Source organism: Anas acuta, chromosome 18, assembly GCF_963932015.1.
Source record: "Anas acuta chromosome 18, bAnaAcu1.1, whole genome shotgun sequence".
Lineage (NCBI taxonomy): Eukaryota > Metazoa > Chordata > Aves > Anseriformes > Anatidae > Anas > Anas acuta.
In genome coordinates, this window is record NC_088996.1 from 6457493 (window position 1) to 6477156 (window position 19664).

Genomic DNA, 19664 nt, shown 5'->3' on the forward strand with positions numbered 1-19664 from the left:
CCCCTTGCTGCTGCTACACTTTTTAAGTGTCTCAATCATACTTTTCCCCCGGTTAAGGAGACAAAACCTATAGGGCATGAATTTTATCATCAAATGAATGGTCTCTTTGAACACCATCTGCCTTCAGATATTTGCCTATTCGTGAAGTACCTACTATTGGCTTAAATGACAGCAGAGGCAAGCTTTGACAAATGCTGTTTTTACTATGTTTCATTACAAGGTCATTCTCAGGCTTCCTCTTCCATTCTTATCCAAAGCTGTCTGAATTGCAACCCATTAACCTCCTCATTTCCTTTCCTGGTCCTCGTGCGGCCACCCCAGGGTAAGGTCGATGTCACACATTTGATATAGCGTGAATTCTGAGTTCTTGTGTAAATGAGGAAAAATTTTGGAAATATTATTTTCGGCAAGTACATGTGAGCAGTTAACATTATGGCTCAGATACTGTCCTGAGAGGTTATCAGGGGGAAAAAAAAAAGTCTTTATCTGAGGAGGAAATACAAATTTAACTTGGTGATAAAATGTTAGCTAGATGTGTTGAAGTTTGTATATAAGTGTGTGGAGCAACCAGTTGATGTCCACACCCATATACCCGTATTTTCATATAGTTTACTTTCCTGCTAATGAATAAACATCACCTTCCTTACAGTTTTTCTGATCATCCTGCTACTGTGTCTTGGTTTTGCACAGCCTATGTGTAGATCTGCTTGCCCTTTTTGTTTGTGCTGGTACGACCTTCCTTTGAGGTAGTTTCTTTGAGGACGTTGGATAAATAGGATAGAAAAAACAATTGCTGTATACCAAAGTGAAGGCCCAGAAGTCATTGATGAAGAGAGGTGGTGCCCTCCTATCACTGGAAACCTTTTTGGGTGCCTTAAAACCCCCAATAACCAAACGAAAATCCTGAAACCTCTCCTTTTAGCCATAAACCTCAAGGGAGGTCAATGTATTAAAATACAAGTCTGGAAACTAAATTCCTAACTGTCTCAGGAGTGGAAAATCAGTGTTAGTAGAGGCTTCGTACGGCCTGTGGCAGCCCTTGAGGGTGTCCTGTTCACTGCTGGGGCCATGGCCAAGCTATGAGGCTTCCAGACGGGGCTTGCTCCCTGATACCACAGGTATGGCCGAGCTGTTAGATTGCTGGGGCATTTGGGGTACCCAAAAAGGTTTTCAGTGACAGGAGGGTACCACCTCTCTTCATCGGTGACTTCTGGGCCTGCAGGCTGGGCTCCCTGGTAGCATGGCCATGGCTGAGCTGTGGGGCCTACAGGCTGGGCCTGCTCCCCGGCCAGGTGGAAGAGAAGGAGCTGGTCTGGCCTCTGCGTGCACTGTGGTTGCTTGAAAGCAAGCTGGGCCCACAACAGCAGAGCAGTCGTTGAGTGAAGGCTGTAGCCCGTGATATTTAACAGCTGGTCTGACCTAAATGGACAGCTTCCAGCTGAACCTTAAACATAAGCACTGAAACCTCCTCCTGCTGTTTTTCTAAACTAGCTGATTAGCATAGTGAAGTTAAACCAGGAGTCATTATTTCTGAGGTGTTTTTAATTTTTAACTGGAGTTTACTGATGGTTTGTGTGGCCTGGTGGAAAACACCATGTGCCCAAGAGCTCGCTGCATTACATCAGCATGTTTAATAAATATTACCTCTTGAACTTCTTGTATGCTCTTTAAGAGCCATAACAACATTATTATTTAAAGTAAAGTAGGATAATCATAGTGGTTTAGGGATGTTTTATTTTGAAAGACAGAAAATAATGAATCTTTAATGTGGTCTTTTTTGCTACAATGGCAGACCTTAAAAAGGATTTTAAAAACCCACCTTGAGCAAGGATTAATGAAAGTAAAATAGCCATCTTCCTGTCAAATGTTGATACTGAATTTATACACTCAGCCGCTGTTGGAAGAGTCTTCCAGTAGTGCAGGTGTACACCTCAGGTAGTAAGGGATAAGAGTAATTCTGTGGAGTCTATGTTTTTGTGTATTGCAGCGAGGTTTATTGCCTAAGCCTTCATTTTTGAGGTTTCTTCTGTTGTAGCTCAGGTACTCTGCCCAGAGCCTTTTCGAGTACATGAAGAAAATCCAGAATGATTCCAGTGAAATGGAGAGTTTTTGTGAAACATTACTCAAGGTCTTTGAGGACAACCTGCGGAATGACCGGTAAAGTTTGTTTTTAATTGATTTGTTTTTAATCGTTCTTTGAGGAAGACATTCTTGACGCTTGTCTTACCAATATTTTATTTTTTCTTTTCTTAATAAAAATTGTATGCATAGAACATCTTTTTTCACTGTGCCTAAATGAAACATGCCTGAACCATGTGAACTTGTTTGAATATAGTTATTTGGTATGGCATACCTTTGGTAAAGTTTGTAGCAAAGGACTGATGCTAGAATATTTTGTGTTTACTGTAGTGTAATCTGGGGCACAATGTGATAAACATCAATTTTTTATATGATGCGGTATTGGGGATGGTATATTGCTACACACTTTTCAGTGTAAGTCCTGTCTGTGTTTTACTTAAGTAGTGATTTTTCATGAATACTTGAAGTGCAATTCTCATGTGAGGATTATTCCTTAAAGGTACCTCGTTCTCCGTAATGAAATTTATTTCTCTAAGCCTTACCTACCAAATACGTATAACAGAAAATATTCCATAGAAGAAAAACCCACAACTGTTAACAGAACTTTAGATTTTACTTTATTTTGTTTCTTTTCTCAGCTGTTGGAATGGAAAACATGACTATAGATTTTTTTTCCACCTGACACATTGCGTGTTGGTTCATTTGGTAGTTACCTGCACTGAGAAGGTCTTGTAACTTCTGTTACATGTTGTGGACTATGTTGTTTAGATACTAGACAAAAAATTATGTTCTACTTTTAATTTTGTTTTCAGGACCCTGCAAGTTTAAACCAAGCATGTTGTTAATTAGTTTTTTTTTTTTTTTCCTTTTGGCTGCAACAGAACGGCCCCTTCTCAGCCAAGGAGGATGATTTAGCCAACATACAGAAGTTACTGAGCAACCCTCTTCTGTGTAAATTAGAGTTCTAATTTAAACGTATGTAGGTAGATAGGAAGTTTCTTTCTTTGCTTCTAATTAAAAGTAGTGTATATGTGTATGCCAAGAAGTTTATTTACATTGTTAAATTGTTTTTCTTTCATCAGGGTGTCTGTACCTCTCCTGACAATGCTGGACCAAATGCTGGCAAACGGCTGTTTCGATATATTTACCATGCAAGGGAAGTAAGTTGCTGAAAGTCTTTTTTGTTTATTTTTCACTGTGCAACAGGCCTCTTAAATCTTACGCTGACTGCTGCTGAATGCTGTTTGTAGATGTGAGTGCATGGAGGTCTAAGTGTTTGTATATATGGATAAAAAACTTACATTTTCCTGAAGTATGACAGTTGTGATAAGTTTTGGACCAGATAGCCTTGAAAAGGTCTTGATAAAATCTGTGACTTTCAAATCAGTGTAGAAGTTAGTTACTGGTTCACTGTTTAATGAACAGTAAATTAATCAAATTCAATTTGTCTGTTTTACCTGGCAGACTTGGGCCAGCATCAGATCCATTTAGCTTCTTTCCTTTACCAGCTTCCTAAATATGTGCTTGTTGGAGTATATTCTTCATTGTACTGTGAGCCTTTAGCAATGGCAATATCATGTTATGGTGCTGCAAAATAACATGCCTACAAGCTATTGCTTCCAAAATCTTACTGCTTTTGTTAATGTGAATATCTCCAAAGAAGTTAATTAAGATTCTCGTAAGAATAATAAAAAAGGCATGTCCCAGCTTTTCCACACCAAGTTCTGTCTTCTGGAAATTATTTAGATTAGGAATGGATAAATATGAATAAGGTACTCCAGTGTGAAATCATGTTTTTTTGCAGATGTTTCAGAAGAGAATGATTTTAATTTCAGTAATATTAAAATCTATTCTACAGGCTCTCATAAGCATTTTGGCACAGCTACAGATATTTGCAGTACTATACAAAATGTATCCTACCAGCATGTATACTGGATTTGGAATCTGTTGATTCAAGAATTACTCACAACAGATACATTTGAAAAGATTTTCTCGTTCCAGAAGTTTTAGTTGAATCTACTTTTGTTTTCAAGTGTGTATTTAGATAATTAATCCCCTTTTTAATAAAGCAGTCCATTTTTCAATAGCAATTTAAAATTCATCAAAAAGAGAACAAGCATTTCTTTTTGGTTTGGTAATCATGGCAGTGATCTGGAACACGTCAACTCCAGTCTTCCCCACTGAGGAAGTTGATAGGTTATGGGTGTAAATCGCAGGTAATGTCTGTCCCCCACATGGGTCACTAAACAGAAAGCGTGTGGTAGGATTATTGCATAGCCATTTGCTGTGTAAGCGAGACTCAAATTCAGTCCTGTGGTGCCATTGTAATGCTTTATTAAAAAGGTCTGAAATAAAATCCAGGGGGATTATGGGGAGCAGGGGGTGGTTTTGAAGTTGATCCAAATGAATTCGATTCCAGTTTAATGATGAAACCAACAAAAAAAAAAGTAAAAAATTATTTGTTACAGCCCAGTGGATCATTCTAATGGAAAGGGAATGAAATACTGTAATGAAGGGTAGGAAGTGGAGGAACTAATTATCACACTGAAGCTCTGGAAGGCCGACTCTAGAAAATTTGGAGACAGTAAGACAGTAAGAAAGAGAATTTAGTTCTTGCATCTGGCAGTTTTTGCTAATATCTAGGTTACCTTGTGGTTGAGAGGGTGTAATCGTGCTCTGTGTGTGCTCTGCTGAGAGCCAAGCGTGCCTGGGTTTTGCTGTGCTGTAAGAGCCTGCGTGCAGATCAGCTCTGTGGTACGTTATTTAGCTGGGTGAGCCCAAAATTGTCTTCAGTGCAACGTCTGCATTTTCTTACTTAGGCATATGGCGTTTGGCTATGGTTAAGGGATGGATCCTGGCTCTGAGGCCTGCCTGAACTGTTGGCTGACACCTAATTCTCTTTGCATAGAAGAATATGGAAAAGCGTTGACTCTTGGGTCTGGTTTCTTGAGTGGGACTGGTTACCCCCTTTTCCTAAGAACCACGTCATAAAAATGTAGAAATACAATGCAAAATGAGACTGAAACTGTTGTGTGGCATGAAAGGACATGTGTACATGCCGTTTCAAATACTTTCATATGAAGTGTGCCTATAGGAAGAGGGATTGAGTGCGTGGTTGTTTCTCGGAGTCTGACTGCTGGTAAGCAAATTTCACCCTGCTTCAGTTCTGCAGTACACTTCTTGCCTGTCATGCAGCAAATGAAAAACTTCTCTGAGAAGCTGGGAATGAAACATTAGCAGTCCTTGGGGTGTTTGGCTCCCATTTTTTTCCTCCCCCTCATGTTTTCCCACACTACACTGAGTCTAGGTTTAGCAAGAGAACTTAGGTTGTAGGATGTCCGGCACCAGCACTATGCCTGTACCCAGCTGCTTCATAGTTAGCTGTCACTTCATAAAAAGAAGTATTTGCAAATGCATTTTGAGGTTAAAAATAGATACTGTGCAGTATACTGGGACTTTTTTTTTTTAATATAATAAAACATTAGCAATCCAGAACAAGTAATACCCTACATGGCTTAATTGCAACAGGATTAACGGCTGTTGGCTGAATTAGTTTGACGTTAATTAGGAGCTCAGTGCTCCTGTTAGAGCAAAGGGCCACATGGTGTCACTCCTGTCTCACAGAGGTGCAACTTGCAGTCTAGTTTCCTGCCCCTTCAAGCTGTAGCTGATGCACATCGTTAGGATCGTTTCGATGCACAGCGTTACGTTTCTGACATAGTTCTGTAGGTGAATATTGGTGTTTGTGAAGCTCGCAGTGTTGCTGTTCTCTCAGCAGTCTGTGTACAGCGGCGGAGTGCGTGGTGTTGCTCCTCTGTTTGAAGTCCTTGTGTTTAAGGCAATCTGCAGTTGTCATGCTGGGCTCATTGCTCTGTCAGGGCCCTGCTGAACCTGCCAGCAGGGAAGCAAAGTGGAGTAAATACCTAGCACCCAGGTAATCAAAAGGCTTTCAGAAGCTGCCTTTGTTGTGTTTGGCTTAGTTAGAGGCTGTACTAGGAAAAGTTCTGGCTGCCATTTTTCAGGCTGTTACTTCCCACTCATCCTTACCTGGCATAAACCTGCCCATCGAGCCTTGGAGTTTTCCTCTCCCTGGAACTAGCAGCAGTGTTTTGTGTTGCTGCATCATGAATGGCATTAGGGAGCTGCTCCAGGTTAAAAATGCCCTTCCTCCAGTAAATTTCAGCTTGCAGTAGTTCCTCGATCTGTTCTGCTGCATGCTTACGAATTGTGCCAAAATTAGGAAAGTGGTGAGGGGGAGGGAAACCATTTCTTTTGGCAGCAGTGCAAGTGTATATAGCCCTACTGTGTGTGTGAAACTGCAGGCATTCACCTGCTACTCCTCCTTGCCCAGTGTGCCCTCCCTGCCCAGACAGAGCAGTGGTTTTCAGTTGAAAAGCAGTTTCTTCTGTAACTATGTTTCAGCTGAAATAATATTTTCTTGTGATACTACATTTCAACATTCCCAGACTTTTTCTCTGTGATTGCACAACCTGAAAACTCATAATTTCATCTCAGTGTGCACTGCAAATTTGGGAAGCTGTGCTCATAGTAGTGTGAGCAGCATTAGCTGCTTGCAGCGACCACTGCAGGCACAGGGCAGCATACGTGAACCACAGCTGTCATCAACATCACCAATCAGCAACATCAATCATCAACTCACCAGTGGCCACTCTGAAAACACAGTGGTAACTGTCAGCTCCCTGCTGGTAGTAGGACAAGGGGTAGGGAGAGTAAATGGGGGCGAACTAAAGCCACTGGCAGAACTGGCACTGAAGCGTTATTTTCTGGTTATGGCTCCGGTAGCTGCAGGAGACGTTCTGCTGGCCTCAGCAGTGAATGATCATGACAGAAGTTCAGTCTGCCAAGAGCCTGGGTATATTGCTGGTTCCTTGGAAAGTACTGTAAGATCAGTGTCATAGTACTCATTGCCCTGTAAATGTGAACGGAATAGCCTTTGAATGATAATTCAGGACCTGATGCTCTCCGGAACAAATACAAGTGACGTTTCTTACCTGTCCATAATCTGTGCATTCCGCAGCAGAGGTCATGCACTGTGGATGCAGTGTCTTGCTGGTGGTCTTACAAAGCACTGTAAGATGGTATGTCCCTGCTGATCTCAGATGAATGATATGTTATATGCTTCTGTGGATTTTTTTTTTAAAGTAGTTACGCTATTACTGCCTAATAAACTGTAGCATAAAAGAGCATGGCAGTGGCTGTCCTCTGGTTTTATGGCCACCCAGGTGATGTCAGCTGAACTGTTCAAACTGAGTTCACCTCAAGGAGGAAAAAAAAACCGTATGTTTTTGCAGTACCACGTGTGCCCAATTTACATAATGTAAAGACTTTAGACTGATCCCTTTTCCCCAGATGCTGACTCTGTTTCTGCTGGCACTGTGCCCACACAGGAGAAGGAATTTTCTCAATTTCCTTTAAAGAGGCCAAGCTATTTGAGTCATTTGAGATCACACGTAGGTTAGGTTTAGTTATTACAAATGTGAAATTGGCAAATGACAGAAAGGAAAGTGCATCTGTTTTAAACACAAAATGCTGCACTTAAGGTTATGTGTACCAAATTTATTCCAGATGCTCTTGTTCCAATTGGTCTCTTTGTTGCTATTCTCCTCAGTGATGTCTGTGTTGTTGAACCAATTTAAAATCTCACCTAATTCACTGTGTCGCTGTTGTCCTGTGCTGAAAGGCAGGCATGTATTACAGGTATTGTAATTAGTTGTCTACAAAATGTCTTTGTGTAATCATGGGGGAGTGGAAGGAAGGGAAATGTCACCAAGGTAAGAAAAAAAGAGACCTTCCCTTCAGAAAGGGGACACTCTCTCCATCATCCACCTGGGCAAACCACGTCCTCAGACACATGCAGTCTCATTCGTGTATATGTCTTTCTCATGTGCACGTGAGAATATGCATATGTGTCTCATATGCACGTGCTTTCTGCACTTCTCATACTCTAAAATCTGGAAACAGTGCTGACATGGCTGCAGGCAGTGGATGGCGAGGAATTTGCTCTTTCAGCATCTGACGGGAATATTTTAAATCAGCCCTCCTGAGACTCTGCTTCTGGAAGCCATGATCAGCTCTGAAAATCTCTTATGATACCTCATCATCAACTTTGAAAGTGTGGCAACTTTACTTGTTTAGTGTGTTTTGTTTTGTTGTGTTTTTTTTTTTTTTTTCAGTGATACTGAGACAGCAGTAGAGACAGCATTCTTTAGACTAATAGATTAACGACTTGGTTAAAAAATGGAACAACAAACCAGCATTTGCCAGGATATGCCTTTTTTTTTTTTTTTTTTTTAGTCTAGTAAAAACAAAACAAAAACTCTCTTGTCTGGAAAACTACATATAATAAGGTGCATTAACTTGACAAAACATTTTGTCCTGTAACCATCTTAATTCATTTTAAATGTTGTATTTTTCAACAGAGTACGTGACAGTTTTTTTCCAGTAATTTATATCCACAGTTTTCAATCACAGTAGCAGAAAATAAATGTTAGGATTTCTGCTTTCTGTTTTTCATACACAATACAGTGAAATTTCCAAAATACGCATTCTAGAAGTAATTGTGTGCACTAGACAAATATAAAATAGTTTCTTCTTCATCTATGGCACTTCAGCTTTGAGTGTAATGAGTAAAAGATTAAATAATTTGTTCTAAAATAAAAGTAACATTCCCTCTTTACTAGATCCTTGAAATATCATAACAATACTTGTGTTTGTATGAGTATCTGGGAAAGCTGTAAGAATGGTATTTCCCAGACTGTAGAAAAAGAAGAATTTGCTCAATATATTTAAAGATGGCTTCATGACTTGTACACTTAACAGAACTGTAAGCGCTGGGTTTAATTATGTTGTCTGGCATCACTAAGGAATCCAGGCTGTGAGATGGTAGAGTATGTAAGAACAGTGTCTATCCCCTTTTGTGCCAAGTTTGATTGAAGGCCTTATGGAACCACCAAGGCACTACAATGTTCCGTAAACTGAATAATTTTTATTTGGTTATAGAATGTTCTAATTCCTGGCATAGTATTTCGGATTGTACCATACTTTGCTGTAAATGCAAGCTGTGGCTAGCTGATTACCATGCAGAAACTGACTCACTTTGGATAAAGGTAGTTCACTCCTCAGCACACAGGTAGTAGGAATACCAACAATTAATACTAATTTCTTCCCTTCCATAAAAAATTAAAATAATGTTCACAAGTGGTAGCCAAAGTAGCCCGTGTCTTTACCGAAAGTCCACCTAAAGCAGGGTGTGCTGCTCTGGAAAAAGTATTCACAAACAGTTCTGGGTAGTATCTTTCCTCTCTTTTGAATGTTAATTTGGCATCTTTACAATCATCAAATGTGTTTAAAATTCTGCTTAAATCTATTTCATATCCTTTTTTTTCCTTCCCATTTCCAGCCATCCATTTCCAGTGAAGCTATTTAACCTTTGTAAAGAAGAGATCAAAAGATCCAAAGACATCCGGAAACTTCGCTCCAGCATAGGAGTGTGAGTTGATGAAATAAACAAAGAAAGTAATCTTTTGTCTGTTTGTAAGGAGTGAAGAAAATTTAACTACAGAACATACTAAGTCTATTTGATGTGAAACATAAATGAAAAATGCACGCAGATACATGTAACATAAGGTTGTGTGAGTTTTATGTGCATCTTCTGTGTGGTTGAGGTGAAAACGTGAAAGATCTGAAAAAAAATTAATTTTGAACTGTTGTTGACAAATAACTAATTTTGAACTGTTATTGACATTCTTAAAGATGCATTCAGTCATTTGCTTTTTGCTTGCAGAGCTTGACTCACACATACTGACAGTAAAAAATATATGTAATTGAGTAAACCTTAACAGTTACACTAGAAATAGTTTAAAACACCAGCAAAATTATTATCTATTTTAGGAAAGAAAGAAAAAAAAAAAACCTAACTCATTTTGGATAGCAGAGAGATCAAACCAAAAATGTTTCAGTCAGGAAAAACAATACTGGGTGAGGAGGAAAAAAAAAGTCAAAGTATTGCAAAGCAGAATGAAATGTTCATTGGCAGAATTATTGAGGTATAACTGTTTCAAGTAATGACTTTATTGATTTAATTATTTTTTTGGCACTATTCTGAGAGTGCAGGAAAGCCTAAAATGAAAAGTAACCCATGCCTTCTATTTTTATTTCACTCTTACCTGCGTCATACAAGATCCTACCTTCAGCTTTTGTTTTCTATGGGAGAGCTTGATCCAGAATGTGTTGTTTTTTTTTTAGTGCACAGACTTTGGTGCTGCTGTCAATAGCTTTAAAACCATATTTGTATTTGGCATAAGTGTGTGGCATCTCGGTAACCCTTAAGAATTTCAGTACACTTACCCTCAGTGTTTGCTTTCCCACAACACAGAATATCAGCTGAGATTTCTCAGGAGCAGCAAAGCTTCCTCCTCTCTCCCCATCATTTTTTCTAATACACATCTTCACTCTGATCCACAAAATGTACTTCTGCAGTGATAATATCAAGAGATATCACTCAAGATTTTTTTTTGTCTATATTTTTGTATGTTTTCTAGGTTTTGTGGCCTGATTCAATTTGAAGGAGACATGAGAGAGAAAGTTCTGTTTCAATTGTTTCTCCTCCTTTGCCATCCATTTCCTGTAGTAAGTATGGAAGATATTGTATATTATCAACAATCCTATTTAAAATAATTAGAAGTTAAACAACAACAACAACTTAGCAATGCTGCTTTAATGCACCTGAAAGAGATATTAATGTATATAATAGGTTTTATTTCTCAAGGGTTTGCTCTCTGCAATGCTGCCACCTTAAACAGGCTACTGGATGCTGGCAGAATGCCTGGCTGGCTATTCTGCATACTGTTTTTTCACCTTCCATCCCTACTTTTATATTAGAAGCAATTTAGATACCTACCTTGTTTATTTCTTTTATGCAAAGCCCAGCACTGTGAAGTTGTGCTCACCATTAGGTCCTGAGGGCTCCGATCAGATAAATTACTGTTGGTTTTGCAACATTTCCGAGAGTAGCAACACAGTTGTGGTTCTGGTTCAAGAACTAGTTTTGCCCTTTTTGTCAGGAAAATTCATCAGAAATTTACCTTTTTCATGTGAGTAATTGAAATGGCATAAAAATGAGTTACTACTTCTGAGTATGTGTAAGAAAAGATCTTATGTGGGATAGCAATCTTAGGCCTTGGAAATATTTTATTTTTGACTTGATGAAGTTTTTGAGAGGGGGTCTGTGTTCACTGTGTTCACCTAGTAGCCCAGATTGACGGCTGCTATGGCAGCCAACTACGTTAAAGAGCTTTCTGTGGCTTTGGTGTTCAGGAGTTTTATCTGGGAATGTTTGCAGACCTTCCCATGAGGAAAGCGTTAAGGACTGCTTGCATTTATTCCTTTTGAGGGACAAATCTGAAAAGGAAATATTTTTCAAAAGGTTCTTCTCTGACCCTCATCCTTTCTCCATCAGCCAGCACAAATATGAATGGAAATGCCCACTGGGCTCTTCTGTGCAGGACTCTAGACACTTACTAAAGCTTTTCCCTTGCCTCTTCCACGTAGATACGGAAAACAACAGCCAGTCAGGTTTATGAAATGTTGATAACCTACAGCGATGTAGTGGATCCTGCCATTATGGACGAGGTTATGACCATACTCAGCGATACCAACTGGTAAGTGAATTTGTTCTTAGTTAATAGTAAGAGCTGAAATAATTTTTGTCCCAATGAAGTTGAAACAAGACATCCATGTCTTTGAAGGCTGGTGGCAAGGAAGCTGCAATGGAGCAATACCTTAGTTTTAGCTAGTTATAGCTTTTAGGCCATTGGTGAAAACAGACCTCTAAAGGTGTATTATATTGTCCCACTAGAAGTGCTATGTATAATACCAACACTAAAGTAAAATATCTGTATTTTTCTACCAACATAGAAAGGGAGGAGATCTTGGAAATTCTCCATGGAACACAGAAACTGAGCTGTGCAAACAGGCAGACTTCAATCGCACAATTTCTTGGCATTTATGAGTACAGGCAGGATTTTGGGAAGGATCTGTGCAAGCCGGAGAAAAACAGATCAAATCTCCCATGAAATGTTAATTGCTCAAAATAACTACTATCTTTGTAGCCCTGCAAATTATAATTGGAAGCAGTTTAGACATTTACTTTTTTCTATAATGTTATTTATTTATTTATTTATTTATTTACCTGCTGTTACCATTAATATTACCTTCTTACAAGGGCAAGGAGAAAGTGTTCTTTCTTCCTGAGCAGAATTCAACAAAGCAGCAAGGTTATCTTTTACTGTCAGGAGGAGCTCATTCTGCCAGCACCTTTGGAGTGCTGACACTGAGTATTGTTTTGTTTTTAGCAGACTTCTTACTTCAAAGAAGCTAAATGAATAAATCCATAAGGTGACAGGAGGAGGCCTACTTTCGGCTTTTTTGTTTGTCTGCTTGTTTTCTGCAGTCACTGGAAGTGTTTATGTAAGACTGCATGCCCTGGACGTTTGAGGAAATACAGAACTTTAAGATAATTAGTTTAGCTTCCCTTTTCAATATTTTTTAAACATTTTTCCTTATTACAGATGACTGGGTCATGGGTCCATTTGCCCAACACCCAGTCTCAAACAGTAGTCAAAGTTAATACATAAGAAAGTGTTTTTAAGAACAGCCAGATATCAAAAATATATATCCTACTAATTATTGTATTAAGTGGCTTTTTCCTTCATTGATATTTCATGGAAATTAACTGAGATGTCTTCAAAGAATGAGTCTACTGTAATGTTGTTGTTTACATATTTTCAGACTGCATGTTTACATCATTTAACTTGTATTTAATTTTCAGTTTATTTCAGTGCTTGAGCTTTAATAACTTTATACTTGGGAAACAAAATTAAGGTTTGTCATTGTAAGGGGTGGCTGCTTCACATTTTTCTGAATTTTTCAGGACAAAATTAGAAAAACAGTCTCAGATTTGAAAGAACTGGTTATCCACTATTCTGCTTACTTGCTTAAGTGTGTATTGATGGTTAGCGTTCTGTCCAGTGTGATTCAATGCTTGCTTGTGGAATCTGAACTAAAAGCAGGTTTGCTCAGAAGTTAAAAGTTTCTTTGCTACAGAAAAAAAAAATAACAGAAATAATTGAGAAGGATTAGGTTGCTGGTGTCACAAAGGGATGTTTACAATACCAAAATTAGAAGTGGAACAGACAAAATTGCTACAGAGTAGGAGGGTTCTACTCATATATGAGTTACTCATGAAAACAAGGAAATTTACTTCCTATAAGCCATTTCAGACAAAAATAAATATTTTTCACCTTGTAATTTTTAAGGTGTGACTGGCTGCTTGTTTCGTTCCCTTTTAGCTCAGGGCTTGCTCTAAGTTCCCAGTTGCAACATATCCGTTGCACTGAGAGTAAAGGTGAAGAGCCAATTTACTTAAATCTTGTTTTGTCATACTCGATTTGAACTGTTTACAAAAGAAGGTATTTGAAGTCATTGCTGAGTGTCATAGAGAGCTGCTTATTATTTTCAAGTGCTCTCAGTGCTAAAGCAATCACGGTAATTTCAGAATTAAAATAAGCATTAACATCAGGAAGCCTGATGAGTATTAGATATTTGGGGAAGGCGGTCATTTCTGGAATACACATATTTGAAACATTCTTTTTGTTGGAACTACAAAGAGTTTATCATACGATTCTGTAATTCCAAGTTGAAAGAAATTAAATAATATTTTTTGTTTAGCTATAGGAAGGTTTCCAAAATTAAATGTGACAAATGACATGATTTAGTGATGGGACTTGGTAGGTCAGATTGATTATTGGACTTGACGATCTTGAAGATCTTTTCCAACCTAGATGATTCTAAGACTAAGTTGTCCCAGGTGTCCAAAGGGAAATACATGTATATTCAAGGTTATTTTTAATTAATTTTTACTTTGTGCTTTTTCTCCATAGTTTTGGAATCAGTTTCTGTGCTAAGAGTTAATTTTTAATAGCTCACTTACCACTCACCACTTAAGAAAAACAAATCTACTGAATAAGTGAGCAATATTAGCAGGATCACAGCATTTCAGTTAGTGATAGATACTTGCAACATGGAAGAGATGTGTGTTTGGATTTTTATCATTTTGGAGCTTTTTGTAACTGGCTGTTTAGGAAAAACAACAGTTGTTTAAGAAAAACAACAGTTGTTTTGTAAACACCACGTTATTTCAGTAACTTTTTAAAATACTCACTAGCATTTGGTCTGATCCTTTCTACTTCAAGAGAAAGCTTTCCTAGATAGCAGAATGTTTTCCAAATCTAGTGACATTTAGTTAAATTCTTGATGTGATATTTTCTAAATCAAAAAAGAAGCTATAAATTTAGAGAACAAGTTTGTGAACTTCTAATCAAGAAGTTTCTATGAAAAAAATGTTTTGTTTTTGTTTTTTAAATATAATAGTCTTACTCATTTTACTAGTAACTGTCAGTTCTTGAAGACTTGTTGTGTATTTATGGTATATCTGGCTTCAAATGCCATGAAAAGGCTACATTATTCTTAAAATAAGAACACAACATGAACTTCTAGTTTGAAATGTACTTGAAAGAATAGACACCTGCATAGTGATATAATAGTGAACAGGTAGCTTAAGCAGTTGTATGCATGCAGCCAACTTCATGCTTTTGTTTTTGAATTAACTAGAAGGTATTTCCTCATGCAGGGAAGCTGAACTAACAGTAGTAAGAGAGAAACGCAACCTCCTCTGTGATCTCATGAAAGTGCCCAAACCACAGCTAGTATCCAAGGTAAAGTATGGAAATGGGCACCTGAGCTTTTTTCTTTGTAATGATCAGTTGTTCTACTAATACAGTGTGTATCTTCCGTGCAACAGATGCAGTTCTTCAGAGGTTCATGAATATATAAAATGCACACCTAGAAATGTCCTCACAGCTAACTACAGAATATATGGAATTGCTGAAGACTGTTCTCTTAAGCCACTCCAGTTCCATTTCTTGAAAGCATTCCAGACTTGTAGTGTGACATCTTACTCAGACAAAATTAAAGAATGAAATAATACAGCACAGATGTTTCAAAAACTGTTTGTCTGCCCTTTCTGGAGAAAGAAAAAAGGATAAAAGCTTCCCAGTCAATTTAAACAGCAGAATTATAACATGAAATGTGCAAGTCTCACAATTCTAACACTGCATAAGAGGGAGAATATGTTCTGGAGTTAACACGTTCATAGCAAGAAAGATGATAGGTCTGTGTAGATCCTTTTTCATTTCAATGTAGATGGTTTAGAAGTGCCCATCTGCTCAGTACTTCAAGAAGTACAGAATGTTCTACTTTGATAGGAGTCTGGGAGATGTTCCATTCTGGGAGAAGTTCAAAGATGTGGAGGCTCAGTTAGCAAGATAACAGTGAAGGAAAGTAGTTAGGTCTTGCCATGTTCCTCTCTTAAACACTTAATTATGGATAACAGCAGGAAATATTTCAGTTGTAGGTGATGAAATTCAACAGGACAAACTAATTTCTCCTTTATGAAATTACTCCAGCAATAGAGAGAAGGAATTTCCTTATAAGAAGAACTGCAGGCAGAATATAAATAGCATTCTTAGAGCAGATTTCAGAGTTTCTTTAGCAGCACATATTCAATCTAGCAAGCAAATGCTCATTTACCTGCAACAAAGCCTCAGTCCTTGAAGAATATGTACAGCCTCACAGTATTGCACATAACCTGTGAACTGTTGGAGTTCACTCAGAGCGATATTTGCTGAACTTGAAGGACTTCTCATAGCTCTCCAATGTCCCTGCTAGCAGCCGGTTGGTGCCCAACCAAGTGTACTTAACACTGCTCTTCTTTAAGAGCTCACGTATCCTGAGAACAGAGAAACAGCAATAGAGAAACCCAAGCACAACATTAAGAAAAGGTGAATTAATTTAATTTCAGCTGAAATCAACAGTTACTCCTTTAAAAAAATGTACAAATAATACTTACTGATGGATGATTAAAAACATAAAGTGATAAAAAAGGATTGTAAAAAATTTAACTTTACATTTCTACATTTTCTTCTCCATTTAGTTTACTTAATTACATATTGTGCTGGTAAAATACATGCTACTCCACATGACCTCTTTTTTCTTTCTCTTGTAGAGTTCAGCACAATAAAGTTGCAGGCACTGACTGTTGCTTTGCAAACTGAAGCTCTTGGTTCAGGTGCCCTTAGGACTGAAAGAGTTTGTGCTGCGGCATCTTGACAAACTGGATTCTCAGCATGAGCTGCGAAGTACACTGTTTAACAAAAATAAGAGGCAGAGATTATGTCTTACAGCATTGTGCAGATATGCCATAGGAAGGCAACAAAGATTCATTATGTTCTCCGTTTTTAAATTCATTATCTGTAGCCACAAGATGGCAGTTTGTCTTCATACTTCTGTCGCAATTGACCTGTTGGGTTTTAGTGTTGGTTTGGTTTTTGTTGTTTTGTTGGTTTGTTTTTTGCTGTCAATGATTTACACTCCTACAGTTCTGAATGGAGCCATTCAACCTGTGCTTGCTGTACACACATCAAGTATTAAACCTGACTTGGCTGCACTCCTCTCAATATTTTTTTCTCAAGATAAGAATGGCCATGCTTATTGATATTTTACTTTTCAGGAAAATTTCATTATAGCTGTAGATAAATATGGCATTCTTGCACCAAAGTCAAACAAAAAATCCAGGTTTTGCTTCAGCTAATGTCAAAGCATCGTCTAATAGCTCTTCCTATAACTAAATAAAGCAAATGTAGTAAAGTAGCTCTAGGGACTGAAACTTGATTTTTTTCCTTGAAGAATACAGAGGTGAATCAGTACTTCAGGGTACTGCTAGGAATTCAGAATATTCCTTATTGACTACAAAATGAAATAACATTTATCTTTAAGACTACTGTGATTGTAGGGCAAATGCACAGGTAACATGATATTGTAATTATATCTTGTTTTTTGTGGTTTTAGTTAATCCTGCTATCTCAGCCCTTTAAGTAGAATAGAAATATATACATATACATGTCTATGAACATTTGTAAGTTAAAATTCAAGAGGAAGAGCTAAAACCAAACCACTTTCTCTGTGAAGTACCTGCTACAAACAGCAGCAATAGTCTAATGTAAGTGTATCACTGTGTCGCTAAGATTTTTTATCTTTGAAGAAGATAATTATACATGAAAAACTACATTATTCAACACTTTTTGAGTATACATGCAACCTGCACTGGCAGATGAAATTCAGGGCAGATGGGTGTTGTTCTCTGATGAACTATTAAACAAACGCGTACTCAGTGGCCGTATGCACCGAAGGGGCCACTTGCACTTACTCTCGATCCCTTAGCCTATGGTGTTAGGCAGGGTCATTAGTTTCCTTATAGAATGTACTAGAAATTTTCATTTTGCTCTTGCAAAGTTATGCTTTTAGCTCCCTGTTGCAAGGAAAACATGTTACATTGGCAAAGCCAGCTTATTCAAAACAAAAACAGAAAAACTAAGATGGTCCAGTGAAAATTTTGAGCATCTCCACGTATAATCATCTGGCTACCAAATAATGATACATGTGCTACTTTTCACAGTCCTGAACCAGAGGCTTTAATATCAGTACCAGCAGTAGGCAGAGCTTTACCTCGCCATGCACCAGCTGTTGCTCTCTGTAGCAGGGAATAAGCCAATAGCAGGGAACAGTTGAGGGCCCCAAACAGTGTTTGACAGAAACCTCTCTTTACATGGCTGTTTGTTACAGGCTTTGCTTGGTGCATTTTTAAGCCTTCCCTATGGTAACAGTCCTCTTGTAGGCTTATGGCCTGTATTTGATGATTACTTGAATTAGAAAAACAATTTAACAATCAAACTGAGTTTGGTAGACAATTGTGCAATAGTAAAATGAGTAAATATCATTATCAATGGCGTAACTAGGAGGGCCCTTAAAAGGAAGTTACTCAGAGCAAGGATTAAATTAATGAGGCACAAATTACCAAAAAGATCTAAACCTCTGAACACCTGGGGCTTCCTACACACACAGATACATACAGAATAACACACAGAGCTTCAATGTCACTGCCTTACCTTGTTTTTTAGTTAAAATGATAATAATCCACCCCTTCTGTCAAGTTCAGCATATTCAAGTTTGTTTCAAATGCTCCTCCTGTTAAATCCTACAGGGGAAAAAAAAAAAAGACAAATTTATTTCAGGTTGTAACAGCTTTTGGTAATTTGTTTTTTTGTTTTTGTTTTTTTTTTTTAGACCACAGACAGAAAGTCCAATTTGCAGAGCTAAACATAAATAAAACAAGGCTTAGAGATGTTTCCATTCAAAAATTAAGTTTACAGTGAGAAATTAGTCTTCACATTAGTACCTTTGGGTGTGTATGGGGGGATGTTACACATTAGTACCTTTGGGTGTGTATGGGGGGATGTTAAACAACTCATTCCAGTGCAGTCAAGAACACAGGAAACTACTACACTGAGGGAGCACTGGAGATAAACATCTGCAACTCAGGAGCATTTTGTTTCCCAATTTGCAGAGAATGGACCAAGGGAATGAGGTTGCCAAAACACTGATTTTGTAGATTTTGAACGATGATTAGCCTGTCTGATGAAACAAACCTTTCATCAAGTACTGAAATATTTTGTGTAGGTAAAGGTGTTTCCTTTTAAGCTGCTGTTGCATTAGCTGAGCAGGAGCCTGATATGTTTGCTCCATGAGTCATTTTTGAAGGCAGTGAAACAGACCCTAACACAACTGTGATGTCATTACAAAAACGTGTCGATGTCAATGTTTCTGAGTATTTCTACATTGGCCTCCTCTACTGGCTTCCTCCTTAATTCTACTCCAGGAATGTCACAAAAAATGAATTAACTATTAGGTGTAGGTAAACAAGTTTACTTCAGTACTCTTTTGGTTGGTTCAGAGCTGCCATACTGAAGTTGTAACAAGGCACACCAGTACTGCGTGTGTTCAGGACAGGAAGTTATGAAAACAGAATCCAACCCAAACTGGAATTAAAGGAGCTGGAATGCTGGATTTTGGCATTATGGAATAACTGGATTCAAAAGAAATTGCTCAGGGATCTTTTATAAACCTGCGATCAGAAACTAAGGGTTCTAATGTATATAGAGGACATCCCAGCTTGGCCCCATCAGCTGAACTGCTTGTAAACATACTCACGTAGTAGCTGGGTGTTTGTTTCTTGGAAACCTTCCATTCAAGGAACAAGGCTATCTCAATCAACAGTCAGTCCAACTACAAAACACACTGACCTGTCCCCTCCAAACTTCTTCATTGTTTCTCCTGCTTGAATTTATACATGAAAGGAAACGCTGCATGAGTATATTTCAAATCTCTTGCTCAATCAGCATGCTATGCCTCAAGAGCAGAGATTACCTCCCCTCTCTGCTACGCCATTCTCATCTACCTGCCACAATCTTCTTTTTGCACTGGTAAGGCAAAAATATACGAAGACAACATTATCTGATCCAGAACATCACCAAAAACCACTACCGTCATAAAATTACTTGAGCTCCGATGTTTAGCAACAATTAAAAGAATTGTCAAAGAGCAGCAAAGGG

General features: G+C 38.1%; 2 protein-coding genes and 1 long non-coding RNA gene across 11 annotated transcripts in view; 1 reads left to right on the forward strand and 2 right to left on the reverse strand.

Annotated features, from left to right (window-relative positions):
- TBCD (tubulin folding cofactor D) overlaps positions 1 to 18277 on the forward strand; it is a 128944-nt gene extending 110667 nt beyond the window's left edge. For both annotated transcript variants that reach the window (XM_068655402.1, XM_068655403.1), the window contains exons 34-40: positions 2036 to 2157; positions 3162 to 3239; positions 9500 to 9589; positions 10641 to 10728; positions 11650 to 11759; positions 14789 to 14873; positions 16223 to 18277. In XM_068655402.1, the coding sequence (XP_068511503.1) occupies positions 2036 to 2157; positions 3162 to 3239; positions 9500 to 9589; positions 10641 to 10728; positions 11650 to 11759; positions 14789 to 14873; positions 16223 to 16237 (588 nt within the window). In that variant the 3' untranslated portion in view covers positions 16238 to 18277. The remainder of the gene's footprint in view (positions 1 to 2035; positions 2158 to 3161; positions 3240 to 9499; positions 9590 to 10640; positions 10729 to 11649; positions 11760 to 14788; positions 14874 to 16222) is intronic.
- The window catches only part of B3GNTL1 (UDP-GlcNAc:betaGal beta-1,3-N-acetylglucosaminyltransferase like 1), a 126186-nt gene continuing 120103 nt past the window's right edge, over positions 13582 to 19664 (reverse strand). For 5 of the 8 annotated variants that reach the window (XR_011088831.1, XR_011088829.1, XR_011088832.1 and 2 more), the window contains 3 exons: positions 18162 to 18250; positions 16067 to 16360; positions 13582 to 15946 (listed from right to left, as the gene is read on the reverse strand). Coding sequence is in view for 2 of the 8 variants with exons in the window: in XM_068655405.1 (XP_068511506.1) it covers positions 18170 to 18250 (81 nt within the window). In the remaining 6 variants the exon portion in view is untranslated. Of the gene's footprint in view, positions 15947 to 15984; positions 16361 to 18161; positions 18251 to 19664 lie in introns of those variants that run through there. The other 3 variants (XR_011088830.1, XM_068655405.1, XM_068655404.1) reach the window with 3 other exon arrangements.
- Positions 18377 to 18821, reverse strand: LOC137841923 (uncharacterized). Its single transcript, XR_011088835.1, has 2 exons — positions 18489 to 18821; positions 18377 to 18451 (listed from the first exon to the last, which is right to left on the reverse strand). It is a non-coding gene; the product is annotated as an uncharacterized lncRNA (long non-coding RNA).